At 36.9% G+C, this 21,561-nt stretch overlaps 1 protein-coding gene and 1 non-coding gene across 3 annotated transcripts in view; one reads left to right on the plus strand and one right to left on the minus strand.

Annotated features, from left to right (window-relative positions):
* The window catches only part of ARIH1 (ariadne RBR E3 ubiquitin protein ligase 1), a 119,802-nt gene that overhangs the window by 69,483 nt on the left and 28,758 nt on the right, over positions 1–21,561 (minus strand). For both annotated transcript variants that reach the window (XM_047074839.1, XM_047074838.1), the window contains exon 2: positions 1,041–1,108. In XM_047074839.1, the coding sequence (XP_046930795.1) occupies positions 1,041–1,108 (68 nt within the window). The remainder of the gene's footprint in view (positions 1–1,040; positions 1,109–21,561) is intronic.
* LOC124508995 (U6 spliceosomal RNA) lies at positions 15,471–15,574 on the plus strand. The gene has a single exon (XR_006961361.1). It is a non-coding gene; the product is annotated as a U6 spliceosomal RNA (small nuclear RNA).

Below are 21,561 nucleotides of genomic sequence, written 5' to 3' on the forward strand. Positions count from 1 at the left end.
GCCCCTTAATAAAGCTATAAGAAGGATTAAATGAAATAATGCCTGGCACAAAGGGCTCAATAATTGATAACTATTATTTGTTACCATTAAATTGTAGTTGGGGCACAAGATGTGAGAAAGTGAGTAATGTTCTTATTTATTATCTGTTTTGCAAAATTCTTTCAATTTTAAAATCAAATGGGAAATACTTTCCATTTATTTATCATAATATCTGGGTTCTCAATTCCCAACAACTAGTTGTAATTTTTTATTAAAATTAGGATTGTTAATTTTAAACCGAAGAATATGGCTGACAGAATAAATACAAGCTTTCACCCTACCACCTTAACAAGTGCTAATTTACAATCCAAGGAAGAAAAAAAGATTAAGAATGGCATTAATATTGTCCTTCTCTAGTCCCTGCAATTTCCTCCCTTCTAGAACCAGAAACATTTTCAGAGAGAAAATATAAAAAATACTCACTGGAATATAATCTTGCCTGAAACCAGAGAAAGAGTCCAAACAGCTATTTTGAGCAACTTCTTCATTTTTACTGAATAAAGGTCATTAATATGCTTAACACAGATATAAAGTTTTATGGACAAGAAATTTTTAATTAATGGAAGATATAAATTATGTTTGAAGGCTGTATCAAGGGCTTTTTTAAATGTGTTTTCTTTTCTTTTATTATTTTAAATAGGCTCCATACCCAACGTGAGGTTTGAACTCAGGAACCTGAGATCAAGAGCCACAAGCTCCACTGAATGAGCCAGCCAGGTGCCCCCTAAGAGGTTTTTTAAAACTCATTTTTAGTTCTCAGTACTCAAGAGGATGTAATTTAGAAGATACTGAAGGAGAGCCCCCTCACCTCCATAATAAAAGAAGGAACAATGAGCCTGAGTTCCCTAACACTAAGTTTACTGTAAAATTTACACAAGGAATGCAAGAAATTAAAGCACATACTGGTATATAAATCAATTCCTTATCTGCTTCTTATAAATTCAGTTCGACAGGCTTTCTGTGTTATTTGTAAGTACAAAGCTGACAGTATAGTTCCTTACCTTTCCATTAGCTTCTCTTTATCCCAATTGAAGTGGCTAAGGAGTATTCTTGTGATAGTTGCTGGATTCTAAAGAAGGGGGGAAAAAAAGTTATTTTAAGGTAATAGTACTTAAGTGAATTTTTAGGTTGAATTTAAATTTCATCCCACCCAAATTTCCTTTCCTAAGATTTTTCTTTATTCTACAAAGAAAATATAAAATTTAATTGTAAGATCAAAGCAATTTAAAAATAGTTTGCCATACTAATTTGTCAGGTTTCTATGGGATTCTAAAGCAGAATTCAAAATAAGCCAAAAAGAAATTGAAAATTTACTGTATTAAATCAAGCACTAATTAAAATTCACTGATTTCTGCAATTAAGATTTAGCAGACTGTCACACTGTTAATTGACAAAATTTCTATTCAATAAAATTTCTAACACCTTGAGTAGAAACCATTTATAAGTCAGAAAGTCCTTCAGAGATATTTAATGAAAAAGACAAAATATCTGTACTGTGTAATAATTTAGAGAATATAATCCGAGGATGCTGTTTCATTTCTGAAAAGAAAGGCTAACACCATGAAATAAACCCAAAATTTACTGTCCTACTGTTTAATGCTGTCATTTATTTTTATTAACATTTATTTCCATTTCTCATGAAATTAGTCAGGTTACTATTTGGGTACAGAATTTTAACTTAAAACTCTAGTTACAATGTCAGAGGTGTAACTCAAACCTCAATCTGTTTGTTTGTAGGTCACAGTACAATTTTATTACATCAAGTATCATTTCAAAAAGAATCTCTGTATAAAATTATTTTGTGTCACCATAGTTAGACCAGAGTTTTAGTTAGCCACTAATTTAATTAAAAAGTAATCTTGTATAAAAATATTGTCATGAAAGAAATCTGTATCAATTATTCTCAACAATACCATTTGTCACAGAGAAATTCACGTAACATTCAATAGCCTCCAAAAAAGCCAAAGATGCAGACATGTTAACTCTCTCATTCACCCACTCTAGGCACATGTTGCTAATCCATTTAGGTACTCCTTGCTTCTTGGGTCCAGACTCCTCCAGAATCCTCCTTTAACACAGCATTTAACAGACTCCACCACTTTACAAGAGTTAATATGTGGGGGGGTGGGGGGGGGACCTATTAACTGATACTATGTTATGTTTGTTTGTACAGAATATACATTGTTGTGTCCAGCTCTCTCAGAAATGTGATCCAACAATTTATTAACTTCCCCCCCCCCTCCAAAAAAAACCCAACTCAACTCTTGTTTGGAAACAGGTTTCCACAATAGGATTTGCCTACAATTAGAACAGTTATTCATTTAGGTTTAGACATATGAAAAATAAAAGTGGTAATCCTATCAATTGGGAGAATGAAGTCTAGAAGTGCCGATGAGAACTGTGTGACTGTAATTTTGTGGCACCCAATATACTGTATTTTCTGCCACTAGACAGAATGCTTAGAGAAAAATGTTTCAGGAGGTGTTGAGTCTCAACTTGCAAACAGAAAAAAGGGAGAGGGGAACAAATGCCATCTCTGACTTGATGCTGCAATAGTGTCTTTTCTGTGCTTGAGTTTCAATATCAGAAACTTCTATCCAGAGGTTCCCAAACCTGTTACTGATTCATCCAAAATTACTATGGAAAGTTCTGTTAAAATACAGATCCCCAGGTTCCACCACCATAGTTCTATTTAATAGGTTTGGGGCAGGACAGGACCAAATGTGCTCATGATCCAAGGGACTCAGAAAATTAGACCAGCAGTTCCCCAGGGAAGAAAACATGACAACTTTTCTATTTTTTTAGTTCATCCTTCAAAAATTCCTGTGTAGGTGTGTATGTGTTTGTTTAATAATGTGTGTATTATATTAAAGGTACATGCTCAAAAGTTTTTCCCAAAAGGACAGACTAAAAAAATTCATCTAAACCACAGTGGCATGATAACGCCAAAATACCTATATTCTGCGAGGGTCTATGCTATGGGACAGGAAATATTTCACAATACTAACTAATAATTTTTGGTTCACTATTTCAGTGTAGGTGGCTCAGATCATTTATGTGCATGCACTACATATAAGGAAAGGTAATGGGGGAATAACATATAATGTGAATCTACTGTATGTGAGGCCCTGTAGAAGGTACTTTATATACCTCATTTAATTCTCAAAGCTCTAAGGTAAATATACTTATCTGCCATTTTAAATATGCAAAAACTATGATTAGAATCTTTGGAGATTATAAAAATTACCCAATATTATCCAGTTAAGTGGAATAGTTGTGACTTCTAGCCTAAGACAATCTGAATCTAATATTCTTTCAGTTATTCCATGTAATAGAACCCAAAAGGAACATTAAAGATATCATTTACTAGTCATATGTCTATGACTATCTGTGCTGACAGTGCAGAACCCGGAGCCTGCTTCAGATTCTGTGTCTCACTCCCTCTCTGCCCTTCCTCCCTTGCTCACGCTCTGTCTCTGTCTCAAAAATAAACATTTAAAAGTTTTTTTTTTTAATGGGTATATTTAGTCATATAGTTATACATCAGTAGTGTTAATTTATTTAAAAACAAAACAGTCTGACTTCTGGTTCTAGCCAAGATGGAATAATAAGCTCACTATAGCGTCTCTCCCCCCCCCCACTGATTACAACTAAAAATTGGACAAAATACTCTTAAAATTAAACAACAGCAAGCAGATTGGGGAGGGAAGTGAAGAACAAATAAAGTGGTGGTGAATATCCTGTTTGTTTTTTAACCTTTACTTCCTGGCTTTGACCCATGGGTGGGCCAAATAGAGAAACTGTATAGCAGGCATGAGCATCTAACACTAAGAGGATTGCATCATTTTGGCTAGAGGGTTATGGCAAAAGGCTACTACTAAGGTAGGGAGAATACTTTTTTTTTTTTCCTTCTTTTGTTTCTCTAGGTCCTGCCCTGAGCCCTGCTGCAACCATGAGACTCCACTGCTCCAGAATGACAAGAGAAACCTACTGCTCTGAACAGAAGAATAAGGAAGAGGGCCCTGAAAGGGGGGAGGGGGAGTGGAAATCCCTATTCTTTTCTTTTTTCTCTTGCCACTTCATCTCAAGGCACAGGTAAGAAACTAAAAGCTAGAGAACTCCAAGCTTCAGGCTAGAGGAATGAAGGGCCTCTGGGAGTCAACAGTGTAGGGGAAATCACTGAGAAGAGAAAGATGGAGAAGTGATCCTTAAATCTGCAAATGAACGAAGTCCTGGGCTCAATTACAAGCTATGTATATGTGGAACATGGCAATTGCAGGAGAGGCTTTTAGAATAGAGCTATGGTGCATTATGGTATATATAACTGCCCAAGTCCTAGATCAACCTATGTGGGAAAGGGAGGGGCAAACTCAACACAGCAAGGGCTTTGAAAACTGAACAGATAATGGAAAAACTGCCCATATAAACTGAGAAAGAATATGCAGTCATAACCCAATTGGACTTACCTCTTTACTAGAATAAAAAATCCTCACCTCCCTAAAGGATTTTAACAGGATGCAGAATCTCACAACAAAATATTCAAAATACCAAGGATAGAATCCAAAAGTTAACAGACATAGCAAGAACAACAAAAATGTGACCAAAGCCTTTAAATTTTTTTCTTATGTTTATGTATTTATTTAGAAAAAGAGGGGCGCCTGGGTGGCGCAGTCGGTTAAGCGTCCGACTTCAGCCAGGTCACGATCTCACGGTCCGTGAGTTCGAGCCCCGCGTCGGGCTCTGGGCTGATGGCTCAGAGCCTGGAGCCTGTTTCCGATTCTGTGTCTCCCTCTCTCTGCCCCTCCCCCGTTCATACTCTGTCTCTCTCTGTCCCAAAAATAAATAAACGTGGAAAAAAAAAATTTTTTTTTAAATAAAAAAAATAAAAAAAAAAAGAAAAAGAGAGCAAAAGCAGGGGAGGGGCACAGAGAGAAGGGGAGAGAGAGAATCCCAAGCAGGTTCCATGTTCCATACCAAGCCCGATGTGGGGCTCAATCCCATGACCTTGAGATGATGGTCGGAGCCGAAATTAAGAGTTGGGTGGTCAACCGAGTGAGTCACCCAGGCACCCCAGAAATACCAAAGACTTTTAAAGCAGCTATTAAAAACATGATCCATTAGGTAAGAATGGACACCTTAAAATGATGAACCAAATTCTTAGGAAAGAAATGTAAGTTATAAAAAAAGAACCAAATGGAAAGTTTAGAACTAAAAAACAAAAGTTTACTGGATAGGCTCAAAAGCAGAAAGGAGATGACAGAGAAATCACTGAAACTGATATATCAGTAAGAGTTATCGAAATTTAACAACAGAAAAACTAATTAAAAAAAAAAAAAAGAATAGTCTCCAGGTACCTGGGCGGCTCAGTTGGCTGAGTGTCCGACTCTTAATTTCAGCTCAGGTTCTGGTCCCAAGGTCATGGGATTGAACCTTGTATGGCGCTTCAGGCTGAGCATGAAGCATTTTTTTAAAAGAACAGTCTCTCAGGGTCCTGTGGGGTAATATCAAAAGTTGTCAGCCTAGAATTCTATATTCAGGGAAAGTCAAGTTCAGGATTGAAGACAAAGATATTCTCAGACAAAAGAAAACTGAGAACTCACTGACAGGAGACCTGTTCTAAATGAAATGCTAAAGTTCCTCAGGTGCAAGGGAAATGTTACACTGTGTTAACTGGAATTTAAATAAAAACCTGAAAATAAAGTGTTATTATTAAGAAGAGAGGAGGGGAGGGAAGGAAAGAATACCACCTGATCTCAAAACATACTATAAAGCTCCAGTACTGGCAAAAGGATAGACACAACAATCAAAGGAACAGAAGCCAGAAATAGATCCATACAAATATGGCAAAATGAGCTTTTGCAAAGGTGCTAAAACAATTCAAAGGGTCGGGGGTTGGGGGGGGAACCTTTTCAAAATAACCAATCCTACACTGATTAAGACATCCTATAGGGGCATCTGGGTGGCTCAGTCAGTTAAGCTTCCAACTTCAGCTCAGGTCATGATCTCACAGTTCATTCAGGCTCTGTGCTGACAGCTCAAAGCCTGGAGCCTGTTTCGGTTTCTGCGTCTCCCTCTCTTTCTCTGCCCCTCCCTCACTCACACTCTGTCTCTCTCAAAAATAAACATTAAGACATCTATTTTTTTTTAATCAACTGTAACCTATACCTTAAAGACTTTACACAAAATTAATAATGGATCAGACCCAAATGTAAATCATAAGACTATGTAACTTCTAGGCGAAAATCTTTGTGGTCTTGGTTTGGGCAAATAGTTCTTAGATAACAAAAGCACAATCCATAAGAAAAACTAATAAACTGGGGGTGCATGGGTGGCCTGTTAAGTGTCTGACTTTGGCTCAGGTCATGATTACGGCTCGTGGGTTCAAACCCCACGTCAGGCTCTGTGCTGACAGCTCAGAGCCTGGAGCCTGCATCTGATTCTGTCTCCCTCTCTCTCAAAAAGAATAAACGATAAAAAAAATTAAAAAAAGAAAAACTGATAAACTGGAATTCACTAACATGGAAAGAACACTGTTAATAAAATGGAAAGACAGGCCAGAGGCTAGGTGAAAATATATGCAAATCATATTTAACAAAAAACTTGTATTTAGAACACACATATTTTAAAAATCTCCCGAAACCTAATAAAACAAAAACACAATTTTAAAAGTAGGTAAAAGATTTGAACACTTTACCAAAGAAAATCTACATAGAGACACGAAAAAGAGTAAGAAAAGATGCTGAACATTATTAGTTATTTGGAACACAGGAATTGAAGCCACAATGTCACCACCATAAGCCTACTAGAGTATGTGTGGGGAGAGAAGGAACCTATCAGACAATACAAAGTACTGCAGAGGATGTGGTACAACTGGAACTTTCATACACTGCTGATGGGAATGCATAATAATACAGCCAACAAGAAAATATTTAACAATTTCTTATAAGGTTAAACACATATTTACTACAACCTCAAAATCTCATTAGGAATTTATCCTAAAACTTATGTTCACCCAAAATCCTATATAAGGAGGTTTACAACGCTTCATTAGTACCTGGCAAAAACTGGAAACAGTCCAAATGTTCCACATTGGGGAATGGATCCAACAAACTGGTATGTCCACAATGGAATATTACTCAGCAATAAAAAGAACTATGGCTGTATATATAACAACATGAAAGAATCTCAAATGCAAATTCTAGGTGAAAGAAGCCATATTCAAGAGGCTACATACTGTATGATTCCACTTATATGACACCATGGAAAAAGTAAAACTACAGGATTGCATATAAATCCCTGGCTGCCAGGAATTAAGTGTGGGGGAGGGTTTGAACGAACAGGGTAGAAGGAAGGAATTTTTTAGAGGGCCACTATGGAACTGTTCTGTGTGTAGGTTGTAGTAGTGGATACACAACTCCAGACACTGGTCAAAATTCATGGAACTGTACACCAAAAGTATAAATTTTATGTAAATTAAAATATAATTTTTAAATATTAAGTGTAAAAGTTTTTAACCTACACTGGAGCACCTATAATGGAGTTGTGACTGTTTAAGGTACAATATGTGTCGGGGTACCTGGGTGGCTCGGTAGGTAAAAAGTTTGACTCTGAATCTTGGCTCAGATCTTGGATCTTAGGGGTGGGTTGTTAATTTAAGGCCTGTGTTGGGTTCTGTACTGGGTGTGAAGCCTATGTAAAAAAATGAGGCGGGGGTAGGGGGAAGAATGGGGCACCTACATGGCTCAGTTAGTTAAAGCATCTGACTCTTGATTTTGGCTCAGGTCATGATCTCAACAGTTCATGAGATCAAGCCCTACTATCAGTGCAGAGCCTGCTTGGGATTTTCTCTCTCCCTCTGCTTTTTCCCCACTCTCCCTCAAAATAAAATAAACATTTAAAAAGAAAATGGGCAGCCACTCTGGAAAACAGTATGGAGGTTCCTCAAAAAATTAAAAATAAAACTACCCTACGACCCAGCAATTGCACTAGGCATTTATCCAAGGGATACAGGTGTGCTGTTTCGAAGGGACACATGCACCCCCATGTTTATAGCAGCACTATCGACAATAGCCAAAGTATGGAAAGAGCCCAAATGTCCCTCGATGGATGAATGGATAAAGAATATGTATATATATGTATGTATATATATATACATACACACACACACACAATGGAGTATCACTCGGCAATCAGAAAGAATGAAATCTTGCCATTTGCAACTACGTAAATGGAACTGGAGGGTATTATGCTAAGTGAAATTAGTCAGAGAAAGATAAAAAATCATGTGACTTCACTCATATGAGGACTTTAAGAGACAGAACAGATGAACATTAAGGGAAGGGAAACAAAAATAATATAAAAACGGCGGGGGGTGGGGGACAAAAACAGAAGAGACTCATAAATATGGAGAACAAACTGAGGGTTACTGAAGGGGTTGTGGGAGGGGGGATGGGCTAAATGGGTAAGGGGCACTAAGGGATCTACTCCTGAAATCATTGTCGCACTATATGCTAACTAATTTGGATGTAAATTTAAGAAAATAAAAAATAAAATAAGTTAATAAATAAAAAAAGAAAGAAAGTACAAGTGTCAAAAGAACAATGCTGAATAGAACACAGACATGAAATTATTCAATGCCAGGCACTTTATATACATTATTATTTGATTTAGTCATCACATCGATACTTTATATAAGGTAGGCATTATTCACATTTTACAGATAAGGTTAGAGAGTTTAAGTGACTTGACCCAAGATGAAACAGATTAATAGGATCTGAATATTCGGAAAAATTTATAAAAATGTATGCTTATAGTACCACCCTTAAAAGATTCTGATTTAAATGCTTTAGGCTGGGGACTAATAAAAGGAGAGAAATCACCTATGCATGCTACCAAAATTCTTGATTAGTTGTGTAGAACATCAATTCAAGCTCTTGGTTGAAATAACTCTTCATCCTATTCTTACTGGTGTTCCTTTTTTTTTTTTTTAAAGATATAAACAAAGCAAGAAAAGACCTAACACAATCTGAAATCTCATATATTCTCTAGCTGTAAACTCTAAAACAATGGTCCCTCATTTGAGCTATGTATTAAAATCTCACTAGGAACTCTAAAAATATCAATACTTAAACTTCACCAGAGCAATTCTGATTCAATTATCTAGAGTGGACATGGGTATGTGAATTTCTTACTCAAATTTTTTTTACCTAAAATTCCCCAGATGATAGTAATATGCAGACAGAATTAGGAACTACTGCTCTAAATAGTTTCCAACTGTGAGAGCTCTGAAAGAGTATACATTTAGAACTCTAATATGAATACAGAAGTGTAATACTGTAGTAATTTGAAGAAAATTACATTCTAAGGTGATAGCAAGTGTTTGCTTTGAAAGTATCTACAAAGTTCTGCTTTTGCACTTTTTTAAAGTTTACTTATTTTTTGAGAGAGAGAGAGCATGCAAAATCAGGGGAGGGGCAGACAGAGAGAGGGAGAGAAAGAATTTCAAGTAGGCTCCGTGCCATCAGTGCAGAGCCTGACTCGGAGCTCAATCTCACGGATCTGTGAGATCATGACCTGAGCCAAAATCAAGAGTAGGACGCTTACAGGACAGAGCCACCCAGGCACCCCCTGCTTTTGCCCTGAAAAGTAAATCTGAACATGCCAACTGTCCCAGCTGAGGCCTTAATATCAATGCATTATCATCCTCCATTCTTTGATCAAGTGGTTCTCAATGTGGGTAGCATTTTAGAATCATCTGAGGAACTTTCAAACACCTGTATTGGGCCACGCCCCACAACAAATACATCATTGGACGAGTGTAAGGAAAGAACCCGTGCATTACCATTTTTTGAAAGCTCATTGGCAATTCCATTACACAGCCAAGATGAAGAACCACAATTCTAGTTGTACACATGAATGCAGAGCCTACGTTTAAAAGAATGTGACAGATCTCCTAGTAGACCCAATCAAGTTACTGAGTAACATTCCAATGATTAGTATTGTGGGGAGGCAACTATTTTTTGACATTAGACGTTGGACTTCGGCTCAGGTCATGATCTTGCAGTTTGTGAGTTCGAGCCCCACATCGGGCTCTGTGCTGACAGCTCAGAACCTGGAGCCTGCTTTGGATCCTTTGTCTCCTTCTCTCTCTGCCCCTCCCCCACTTGTGCTCCATCTCTGTCTCAAAAATAAATAAATGTAATCAAAAAAAATTTTTTTAAAAAGGGAAAGCTCAATATTAAATGAATGGGTTTTATAATATAATAGTCTAGGATGAAGCAGCAAGAAGACACTTTTTTAGCCCAATTAACATACACAGAAAGGCCTCAAAGTATAGCTTGTCATCTATCTCATAATTTGATCTGAAATGAAATTAAACAGGTTATACACTCCATCTCAAAACACAGTTTGACAATTTTCCTACAAAAGAATGGGCTCATAAAAAAGAATGAAATCTTGCTGTTTGCAACAACATGGATGGATCTAGAGAGTACCATCCTAAGTGAAATTAAGTCCCTCAGAGAAAGACAAATATCATATGATTTCACTCATATGTGGAATTTAAGAAACAAAACAAATGAGCGAAGGGGGAAAAAAAGACAGGCAAACCAAAAACAAACTCTTAACTAGAGGGAACTAATGGTTGCCAAAGGGAAGGTGGGAGGGAGATGGGTAAATAGGTGTTAGAGATGAAGGAGTGCACTTGTGATGAGCACCAGGTGTTGTATGAAAGTGCTGAATCACTATCTTGTACACCTGAAACTGCATGTTAACATTGTATGTTAACTGAAATTTAAATAAAAACTTCTTTTAAAAAGGCCTTGTTTTTATAGTATGTTTCCACATAGCTTAATCTAGATGCTCCTTAAGAGAGCTGCTGCTGATCCAAATTTTATAGACTATTGCTTCGTAATGCCTTACTTAATATTAGGAACCCAAAAGCCATATTTTATAAAAAGTTCTACATAGAAATATTTGCAACACCTAAAATAAACAGTAAATAAGCAAACACAAGTCCATAAAAAGACAATACAACACAAATGGATGGTTTATGAATTCTAAGAATACAATTAGCTGAAAAACAAGAAAATATTCAACCTCCTTAATACAGTGGTTTGTTTTTTTTAATGTTTTATTTATTTTTGAGACAGGGAGAGACAGAGCATGAACAGGGGAGGGTCAGAGAGAGAGGGAGACACAGAATCTGAAACAGGCTCCAGGCTCTGAGCTGTCAGCACAGAGCCGGACGCGGGGCTCGAACTCACGGACCGCGAGATCATGACCTGAGCCGAAGTCGGCCGCTTAACTGACTGAGCCACCCAGGCGCCCCTTTAATATGGTGTTTTTAATTTACCACAACGGCTAAAATCTTAAAAATTTATAATATGCAGGGACAGAGGAGGGGAAATGTCCCATGTTAGCGAAATGGCAACTTTGGTAAAATTTTTGTGAGAGTAGTTTGGCAGAACTCAACAAAATTTAAAACACACATGACCATAGAGCGCCTGGGTGGCTCAGTCAGTTGGGCATCTGACCAGCTCAGGTCATGATCTCGCGGTCTGTGAGTTCGAGCCCCACATCAGGCTCTGTGCTGACAGCTGGGAGCCTGGAGCCTGCTTCGGATTCTGTGTCTCCCTCTCTCTCTGTTCTCCCCTGCTTGTGCTCTGTTACTCTGTCTCTCAAAAATAAATAAAGATTAAAGAAACCAATTTTTAAATGCACATGACCTAAGATAGGATCTAGAGATTCCACTTCCAGGAACTTACTCTGCAGAAATATGTAAGTGTAGAAGGGGAAGGAGAAGAAATTTTACATGCACATTATTTGGAAAAGCAATAAGGCAAAGATAACCTACATTCTTCCAAGGGGGGGCGGAATGCCTACAAATTATGCCATATCCATACTTAGAACATTATGCAGCAATTAATAAACAAAAAGAAAATAGGTCTGTACGCATGCACATGGAAGGATATCCATGACACATCACTAAGTGAAAAAAAAAAAAGCAAGTTACTGAGCAATGTATAATATTTCATTTTTGAGTTTAAAAAAAGGTAAAGTTCTAGGATATATTCAATATGTAATAAAATGTTTAAAAGGATTTATATGAAAGTTGCTCTGAAAAAGAAAAAAATAAATAAAGCACCTCTGGAGAGTTACCATCCTTGAGGGAGGCGCTTATTTGGGAATGAGGTGAAAATGTGTTTTTTTCTGTACTGTATTACTTTTGTAACAATCAACTATAAACAGTATAAGTCTTGCTTCTCAAACTGTAGTTCACAAAATCAATCACCTGAGAATCTGTTAGAAATTCAGAATCCTAAATCTCAATCCACATCTACTGAATCATTTCAACCAGACTCTCAAAGGTTCCTCCCACAGGTTCCTGAAGTGATACATATGCATAGTGAAGTTTGACAAGCACTGATACAAGCTACAGGAAGTTCTGAGAGTTCGTTATACTAACTCTAAAAGGTTTCATTTCCATTTCTCCTTAATTTTAATTAAATACTTGACTTCTTTTTAAGAAATTATCATGTAAAGGTGGTTGAGCATCTGACTTCAGCTCAGGTCATGACTTCATGGTTCGTGAGTTCGAGTCCCGCATCAGGCCTCTGCTGTCAGCGGGGTCTCCTTAAGATCCCCTGTCCCCGTCTGCCCCTCCCCCACTCATGCTCGCTCTCAAAAATGAATAAACATTTTGAAAAAAAGAAATTATTATATGTAATTCAGGTATAATTTTTCTTCTCTTAAAAGATATAGAAGTATGTTGAGAGCTTTATACTAAGAATCACTAAAAAGCTGCAATATAATTAATGCTTAATAAATGACATTCAACAGAATAAATTATTTATGTATCCAAAGTTCACACAGTACCATATACAAAATGGAAGAGTAGTATCTGTCACCAAAAGATGCTCTGGATTTTGATTATTCAGGATTTGATGAAGGGTGTAAAAACCACTAAATAGATATTCTGGGCAAAGGGGGAATTAATAAAAGGAATTGAGTGCTTGATTTGTAGATGGACTGGAGGAGTGGGCAGTACAAGAACAAGACCAGAATACTACACAATTGAGTCACAAGGAGCTCTTCCTGCACAAGCCACCAATGGAACCACTAAATTCAAGAATGGGAGATGATCCAAGGATTAGAAAGCTAGAATCAGGAAGTCATCATTACCACTGCCACGACTGACTCTAGATACCCAAGAAGCCAGGTGATGTACAAAGCAAAACAGAGTCTATCTGCTGCCTTTGCCACAAATGCCTCTGGATAATGGCCAATGCAATGCTACATTTCTGCTACTGCAAAAAAAATCTCATATCCTTACAATTGCAGGGAAAAAAAAAAAAAAGGAAAGAGGAACAGCAGAAAAAAGAAATAGTTTTTGGCTTTCTAGCCCAACAGAGCACAAAAAGGTTACTTCACAGAACTGAGGAAGACCATCACAGAATTCCCAAATGGCTTAAAAGCTGTATGCATTTAAAACAAATGTACAACTAAACAACACTAATCCTCAAAGTTTCCAGTTTCGAATATTTACTTTTAAGCTATCCTCCAAGAAGGAAGGTAAAAGACAAGAGTAAAATGTTGAAGGTCATGTTGTTAGGAGACTTTCCCATTGAAGATGCTGCTTGGAGAGTACTTCAGCAAAAAGTTCACAATTTCACTCACTACCCTTGGACATTAATTAAAATAAAAATTTAACACTGACAAGTTTTGACCAACTACATAGAATTCTGTAGATCCATGACACTTAACTTGAAATTGTGCTGAGGTATGCATTTGAACTCCACATGTAATCCTGTTGCACCCAAACTTGCTAATGAATACATTTAGCCAACTACCATCAATAACATCTCAAATTTGGCTTTGCTGTTCTTCACCTGCCCTTGTACATGCATATTATGAAGGCAATTACTTCCTTCTATGTCATCTTAAATTTGGAGAGCCAAGACTTCACCTCTAGAGAATGTCAAGAGTTTAATCAAAATTTAGTAAAAGAAATAAAATGTTTCTATTAATAAAAGAAAGGATACTATCACTGTGTGTATCATTTGATTTATTCTGTATTCAACCCCAAACCAAAGTGGGGCATGTGATGGAAGGGATATATCTTATGTAAACAGTATAAACAATGTTAGGTAAAACTTGTATTTTACATCAGAAAAACAAACTGAAGGCTTTACATAGCACTATATGCTTTTAGCATCTAGTTGATGAACAGCCAAGTCACTTCCAACAAATATAACCCTAGTTTTAAACGTTTACCATTACATGAAGCCCCATTCAAGGCAAGATTTTCTTGGGTCTCAGTCTCCTAACTGAAGGGGAAAAAATCCCCATACTCTTTGAGAGGAAGAAAAATTCCTACAGATAAAAGGGTAAGAATTTAAAGGAAAGTCCAAGAACCAGGTAACTCCCAATTCCAAACTACCCTGGCATAGCAGCTAATTTAAACCACAAATGAAAATTCTATATAGTCCACTTTATGTTACTTGACTATTTTTGCAGTAATTCAGAATTGTTAGAGAATTATTTAAGAATCCTCTTAGTTATCTATTCACACGTTCACCTCTGGGTTCCAATTGTCAAGCCCAAAGTATTAGCATTCTATACATAGCTACTGTGGCACCACTGAAAATGTTCCACAAACACACAACCAAAACGTTTTGAGTGACTTCAATGTACCGCACTTAACACAACCACTAGCCATCTCCAAACTACCTGAAGATGACATACAAAATTGAATTCGTTCTGTTAAGTGAACTGAATATTGTTAAGAAGTGTTGTATATAGTTTTATCTTCCTTTGGAGGCACTTCAAAAAAAAAAAAAAAGATACACATTCCCAACTACTTCTTAAGAACAAATTTTAACAGTACATAATTTGAACTAGTACTTCCTCCTTTCTTATCATAGCAACTCAAAATACCTATTGATAAGTGGTAGGATTCTAACAATTCACAGTTTCTTAATGACACTCCATGTATGTATAGATGGCATACAAAAATTTGTACAATATAAACACAAGTGAGATTCTCTGAAAACCATAGTGCTTATTTAAAAAGTATGGGGGTTTTAATTTTTATCTCAGAAAGATCTTACTTAAAAAAAGCCACTGTAAATTTCTTTAAAGCTCAAGAAGTAGCCATAAATTCAAGTGATCTTGAAATAGACACATACATACTCCTGTATCATTTAAAGAAAGTTTTATAACCAAGCTATAACAGGCCATGTACATCTCCAGTACATTTTCTTGCCAATTATTATCAAAAAACACAGGCTCAATGATTAACAATCATGACAAAAGGAACACATGGCATATACAACCGGAATCATCCTCTTTTCGTGAAGCTTATAATGAATACCTAGCCTAAGAACACTTCTACATATACTTGCTGAAAGGATTTTAGAGAATGAAGATCAGCGCTCACTGTGGCAGCACATATGTTAAAACTAAAACACTACAGAAATTAGCACGGCCCCTGTGCAAGGATGCCATGCAAATTCAGGAAGTGTTCCACATTTTTGTGTCAAAGAGTTGGGAGATCAATTAAGGAAAAATTTTCCTGATTGATTAAAAATAACTTGGTTATGCTCACCTACTCCTGCTAGAAGTTTACCCAGTATATTAACACAGTGCACAATAAAAACAAAAAAGCCAAATAAGTAATTAAATAATGACAGTATCACTAAATGTGGATCTTTAATAATGGGGTTGAACTGAATCACTGTTTAAGCATTTTTTAAATTTAGTGTATGTGCATAGTTTTAAAAGTTAATTATAACCTCAAGGTTTAACAATCCTCTCTGCCACATCTCAGTCAATACTGATTTCCAATCCTTTGAGGCAAGTATTTTAAATTCTTTTCACTGTTCCTTCTAGTACTTTTATCCCAAATAATATGCTTTCTCAGATAGTTACTATCTTTCTATTTTAGATATCATCTATCACAATGTTCACTGATGATGATTTTGCACTCTTACATGCACCTTCCCTCCAGTCTTTCTTGTGTAGTTTTATCATCATTTTTATTTAAGCCACTATCCATTGTTTTTAACAATCACCTAACAGGAATTCCAGAAAGAGAGGAGAGGGAAGAAAATTACCAAAGCAGTATTATAAGTTCATTTCTCAAAGCTTTAAAAGGACACAAATCTGAGGGTGCTTGAGTGGCTTGGTCAGTTAAGTGTCCAGCTCTTGATTTCGGCTCAGGTCATGCATGATCTCATGTGGGTGAATTCGGGCAACTAGCCCATTTGGGATTCTCTCTCTGCCTCTCTCTGCCCCTCCTCCCACCCATGTGCATGCATTCTCTCTCAAAAAAAGTAAACATTAAAATAAATAAAGGACACAAATCTTCCAGTTAAAAGGGTCCACTAAGGCCCAACACAATGAAGAGACTTGAAACAACCAAGAATAAAGAGAAGAGGCTGAAACTTAAAAAAAAAAAAAAAAAAAAAGTCATCAAGAAACGAGAACCAGACTGGTATTGGACTTATTAGCAACAGTAAGTGCAGAAGGCAGTTATCTTTCATCAACATTCAATCCAGACTTTTCCAGCTAGCCCATCTAGCAACCAAATTTGAAGACAAATTAAAGACACTATCAGGGCCACAATGAGTAACATCATAAAGTTACATGGGAGTTAAATTAAGGATGTAGCCCAGCAAAATGAGATTAAATCAAGAAAAGACACAAGTCTAAGAAAAAGGGTCCAATTCAAGAGTTAGTGGGAAGAGTTAGTGATTACAACAGCAGGACGGAGGGCTCCAGAAGTGTAAATACAATCCAAATGACCTTGATATCAGAAGCATTGTTCTCAGGGAAGGTCCAGAGTATTTGGCATTAAGCCTGTTTAAAAAAAAAAAAAAAAAAAAAAAAAAGGCATAATAATCGTAATACACTATTTGGGCTGTCATAAAAACAAACACTGTTCAATAGTGTCATTTTTTTTTTAAATTTTGAGAGAGAGCAAGAGCAGGGGGGAGGGGCAGAGAGAGAGAGAGAGAGAGAGAGAGAGAGAGAAAATCCCAAGCAGGCTCTGCACTGACAGCGCAAGGCTCAATCTCATGACCCTGGGATCATGGTCTGAATGGAAACCAAGAGTGGGACCCAACTGAGCCACCCAGGCACCCCTCATCACAAGTTCTTAATATACGATTGTTACCTTGGCTCTTTTCTCCAACTTGTGATTTAAAAAAAGTCATTTTGTTTTGTGATCATAGTCAAGTCTTAATTTGCTCATAGCTTGATTTATTTTTTCTTGAAGTGACACTTGATGGGGCGCTTGGGTGGCTCAGTCAGTTAAGCGTCCAACTCTTGGTTTTGGCTTAGGTCATTATCCCAGGGTCAGGGGATTGAGCCCTGCATCAGGCTCTGTCTGCACTGACAGCATGAAGCCTGCTTGGGATTCTCTCTCTGCCCATCCCTCACTTGCACTCTCTCTCAAAATAAATAAACATTAAATTAAAAAGTTCAGAGAAATGTTAAATTAAAACCAATAATATTTTATCAGACTAATGAAAAGTTTAAAGATTCTTAATATACTGTGTCAGCAAAAGAGCAAAGAAAATGACAGTTCACACACTACTGGTTAAAAGATAAACTCAAGGGGCGCCTGGGTGGCGCAGTCGGTTAAGTATCCGACTTCAGCCAGGTCACGATCTCGCGGTCCGTGAGTTCGAGCCCCGCGTCGGGCTCTGTGCTGACGGCTCAGAGCCTGGAGCCTGTTTCCGATTCTGTGTCTCCCTCTCTCTCTGCCCCTCCCCCGTTCATGCTCTCTCTCTGTCCCAAAAATAAATAAACGTTGAAAAAAAAAAATTAAAAAAAAAAAAGATAAACTCAATAACCTTTGAAAACATTCCATCTTATTTATAAAAACTATGAATGTCTATACCCAAAGTCCAACAAACCCACTTTGAAGGTTAGGTTAGGTCAAGAAAGTAAAAGGAAGGGAATGATAGGAAGAAGACACACAATACGAGTGAACAAAATGCCCAACAATAAGAAAAAAGATAAACTGATATGTCCCTATTAGAAAATACTGTACAATTTTTAAATCCACAGTAATACTGAAGGAAAAAATAGCAACTTGCAGAATAAACTAAACTGGAGCAGGAAGCAGGAAAGAACACCAATATAACATTATTTTTCTTCTAAAATAAAATACATTTCAACTTTGGATTTGTGTTTATTGACATAAGAACACTACTTAAATTTTTTTTAATGTTTTTATTTTTTTATTTTTATTTGTTTGAGAGCGAGCGAGAGAGAGTGTGAGCAGGGGGGCAGAGAGAGAAGTGGACACAGAATTCGAAGCAGGCTCCAGGCTCTGAGCTGTCAGCACAGAGCCCAATGCGGGGCTTGAACTCGTGAACTGCAAGATCAGACCTGAGCCGAAGTCAGAGCCCAAAACGCTATTAAAAAAAAAAACAAAAAAAATCAAATCTTAGCAATGATCTAGATCCAGTTAAATAGTTCCCATCTTCACACCCTTACTAACAATCCCTTTCAAAGAAGACATTAATAACCAACATGCATCTTAAAAGGAGAAAAGCAATCCCTATCAAAATAACACCAGCATTCTTCACAGAGCTAGAGCAAACAATCCTAAAATTTGTATGGAACCAGAAAAGACCCCGAATAGCCAAAGCAATCTTGAAAAAGAAAACCGAAGCTGAAGGCATCACAATCCCAGACTTCAAGACGTATTACAAAGCTGTAATGATCAACACAGTATGGTACCGGCATAAAAACAGACACTCAATAGAACCCAGAAATAGACCCACAAACATGTAGCCAATTAATCTCTGACAAAGCAGGAAAGAATATCCAGTGGAATAAAGACAGTCTCTTCAGCAAACGGTGCTGGGAAAACTGGACAGCAACATGCAGAAAAATGAACCTGGACCACTTTCTTACACCATACACAAAAACTCAAAATGGATGAGAGACCTAAATGTAAGAAAGGATGGGGCACCTGGGTGGCAAAGTCGGCTGGGCATTTGACTTTGGCTCAGGTCATGATTTCATGGTTCATGAGTTGGAGCCCCGCATCAGCCTCTGTGCTGATAGCTCAGAGCCTGGAGCCTGCTTGGGATTCTGTGTCTCCCTCTCTTTCTCTGCCCTTCCTTGCTTGTGCTCTCTTTCTCTCTCTCTCTCTCTCTCTCTCTCTCTCTCTAAAAATAAATAAACATTTAAAAAATTAAAAAAACAAAAACAAAGTAGGAAAGGAAGCCATCAAAATCCTAGAGGAGAAAGCAGGCAAAAACCTCTTTGACCGTGGTCTCAGCAACTTCTTACTCAACATATCTCCAGAGGCAAGGGAAACAGGAGCAAAAATAAACTATTGGGGCCTCCTCAAAATAAAAACCTTCTGCACAGTGAAGGAAATGATCAGTAAACCTAAAAGGCAACCGACGGAATGGGAGAAGATATTTGCAAACAACATATCAGACGAGGGTTAGTATCCAAAATCTATAAAGAACTTATCAAACTCACCCAAAAAACAAATAATCCAGTGAAGAAATGGGCAAAAGACATGAATAGACACTTCTCAAAAGAAGACATCCAGATGGCTACTGACACGTGAAAAAATGCTCAACATCGCTCATAAGGGAAATACAGATCAAAACCATGATGAGATACCACCTCACACCTGTCAGAATGGCTAACATTAACAACTCAGGCAACAACAGATGTTGGTGAGGATGCGGAGAAAGTGGATCTCTTTTGCACTGCTGGTGGGAATGCAACTGGTACAACCACTCTGGAAAACAGTATGGAGGTTCCTCAAAAAATTAAAAATAGAACTACCCTATGACCCAGCAATTGCACTAGCAGATATTTATCCAAGGGATACAGGTATGCTGTTTTGAAGGGGCACATGCAACCCAACATTTATAGCAATGCTATCGACAATAGCCAAAGTATGGAAAGAGCCCAAATGCCCATTGACTGATGAATGGATAAAGAAGATGTGGTATATATATACAATAGAGTATTACTCATCAATCAAACAGAATGAAATCTTGCCATTTGCAACTATGTGGATGGAACTAGAGGGTATTATGCTAAGCAAAATTAGAGAAAGACAAATATTATATGACTTCACTCATACGAGGAATTTAAGATACTAAACAGACGAACCTAAGGGAAGAGAAGCAAAAATAATATAAAAACAGGGAGGGGGACAAAAACGTAAGAGACTCTTAAACACAGAGAACAAACAGAGGGTTGGTGGAGGGGTTGTGGGAGGGGGGATGGGCTAAATTGGTAAGGGCATTAAGGAATCTACTCCTGAAATCACTGTTGCACTATATGCTAACTTGGATGTAAATTTAAAAATTAATTAATTAAAGAAATAAATAAAAGGGGAAAAAAACTAAAAACTAGAAATTACTTTTGAAATGTCAACAGTGGCAAAGCCAGAATTAGAATGACCCTAGTTTGCTTTACATTAGTTTGCTTTATATTAATCCAGATTTGACAGTTTTAAAGAAATTATAGGCTCGTGACAAATATTCATTTTAATATTGCCATACAAGGTAAGCAATGATTTATGCTCTTTAGACTGTGACATACATAAAATACATTTGGAAGAAAGGGCTAAGTATGGAATAAGAGAGTAAAAAAGTTAACTAAAAAGGATTCCAAGACCAAAAAAAGAGCCATCTTAAATACCAAAACATCTTGTTTCAACACAATTGATTCAAAAAAACCTCTACTATGGTATTACCATGAAACTTTGAAATACATTTCCACATTTAAGAGAATGCAGACTAGTTCTCCTCAATATAATATATAGTTTATTAAGTATTAACTACTAACCTCAGCCTTTTGGGCCAGAATTTAGGCAGCAGATACTTAAGATCTTAGGTTTTATAGTCATTTTGAAAATCCAGCAATCTTCATTGAAAACCAGATACAAACCTGTATCTGCCTTTTCATTCGGGAAGCCTTAAAAAGCACTGTATTAACCTATTTAGAAAAACAGAGCCCCTTCCTTTTAGAAGTATATCCACAAAGAAAATGATGCACATATCTGTATCATGCAGCTAACCCTACAATCTTACTTTGTCAGCCAATACTAGAGTAATATAAAGAAGCAACCTAATACTTTACCTTCGATGTAAGCTTTCCATTTCTCTTTCTTCAAACATTTGCATTATATTGCCTGAGTTCTTAAAATTTGCCTGTGATTTTGTCTTGGAATTCAGTATAAAAAACACTGTTGCTCTCTCATTCTAATATAGCATTTAAAAAAAGAAAGCCAGGTACTGGTATTGTAATTGCTATCATTTTACAAGCAAATGGATACAAATATCTAAGCAAATGGTACAAACATTTAAATAGAAATGTTTAAACTTCCTTCCAGAAGTTAAGCCTGGAAGATTCAAATTATTTCCATCAAAATATTCCAGAATCAGATATATAAATATTAATGTATATTTTATACATATACACACATGGCCAGATCAATCTAGCTTTCCTCCTTTTCCTTCCAGTTTTACA

This window comes from Lynx rufus, unplaced genomic scaffold (assembly GCF_022079265.1).
Source record: "Lynx rufus isolate CCGP_SWC_20201006 ecotype Redwood Valley unplaced genomic scaffold, mLynRuf1.p SCAF_13, whole genome shotgun sequence".
NCBI classification, from domain to species: Eukaryota; Metazoa; Chordata; class Mammalia; order Carnivora; family Felidae; genus Lynx; species Lynx rufus.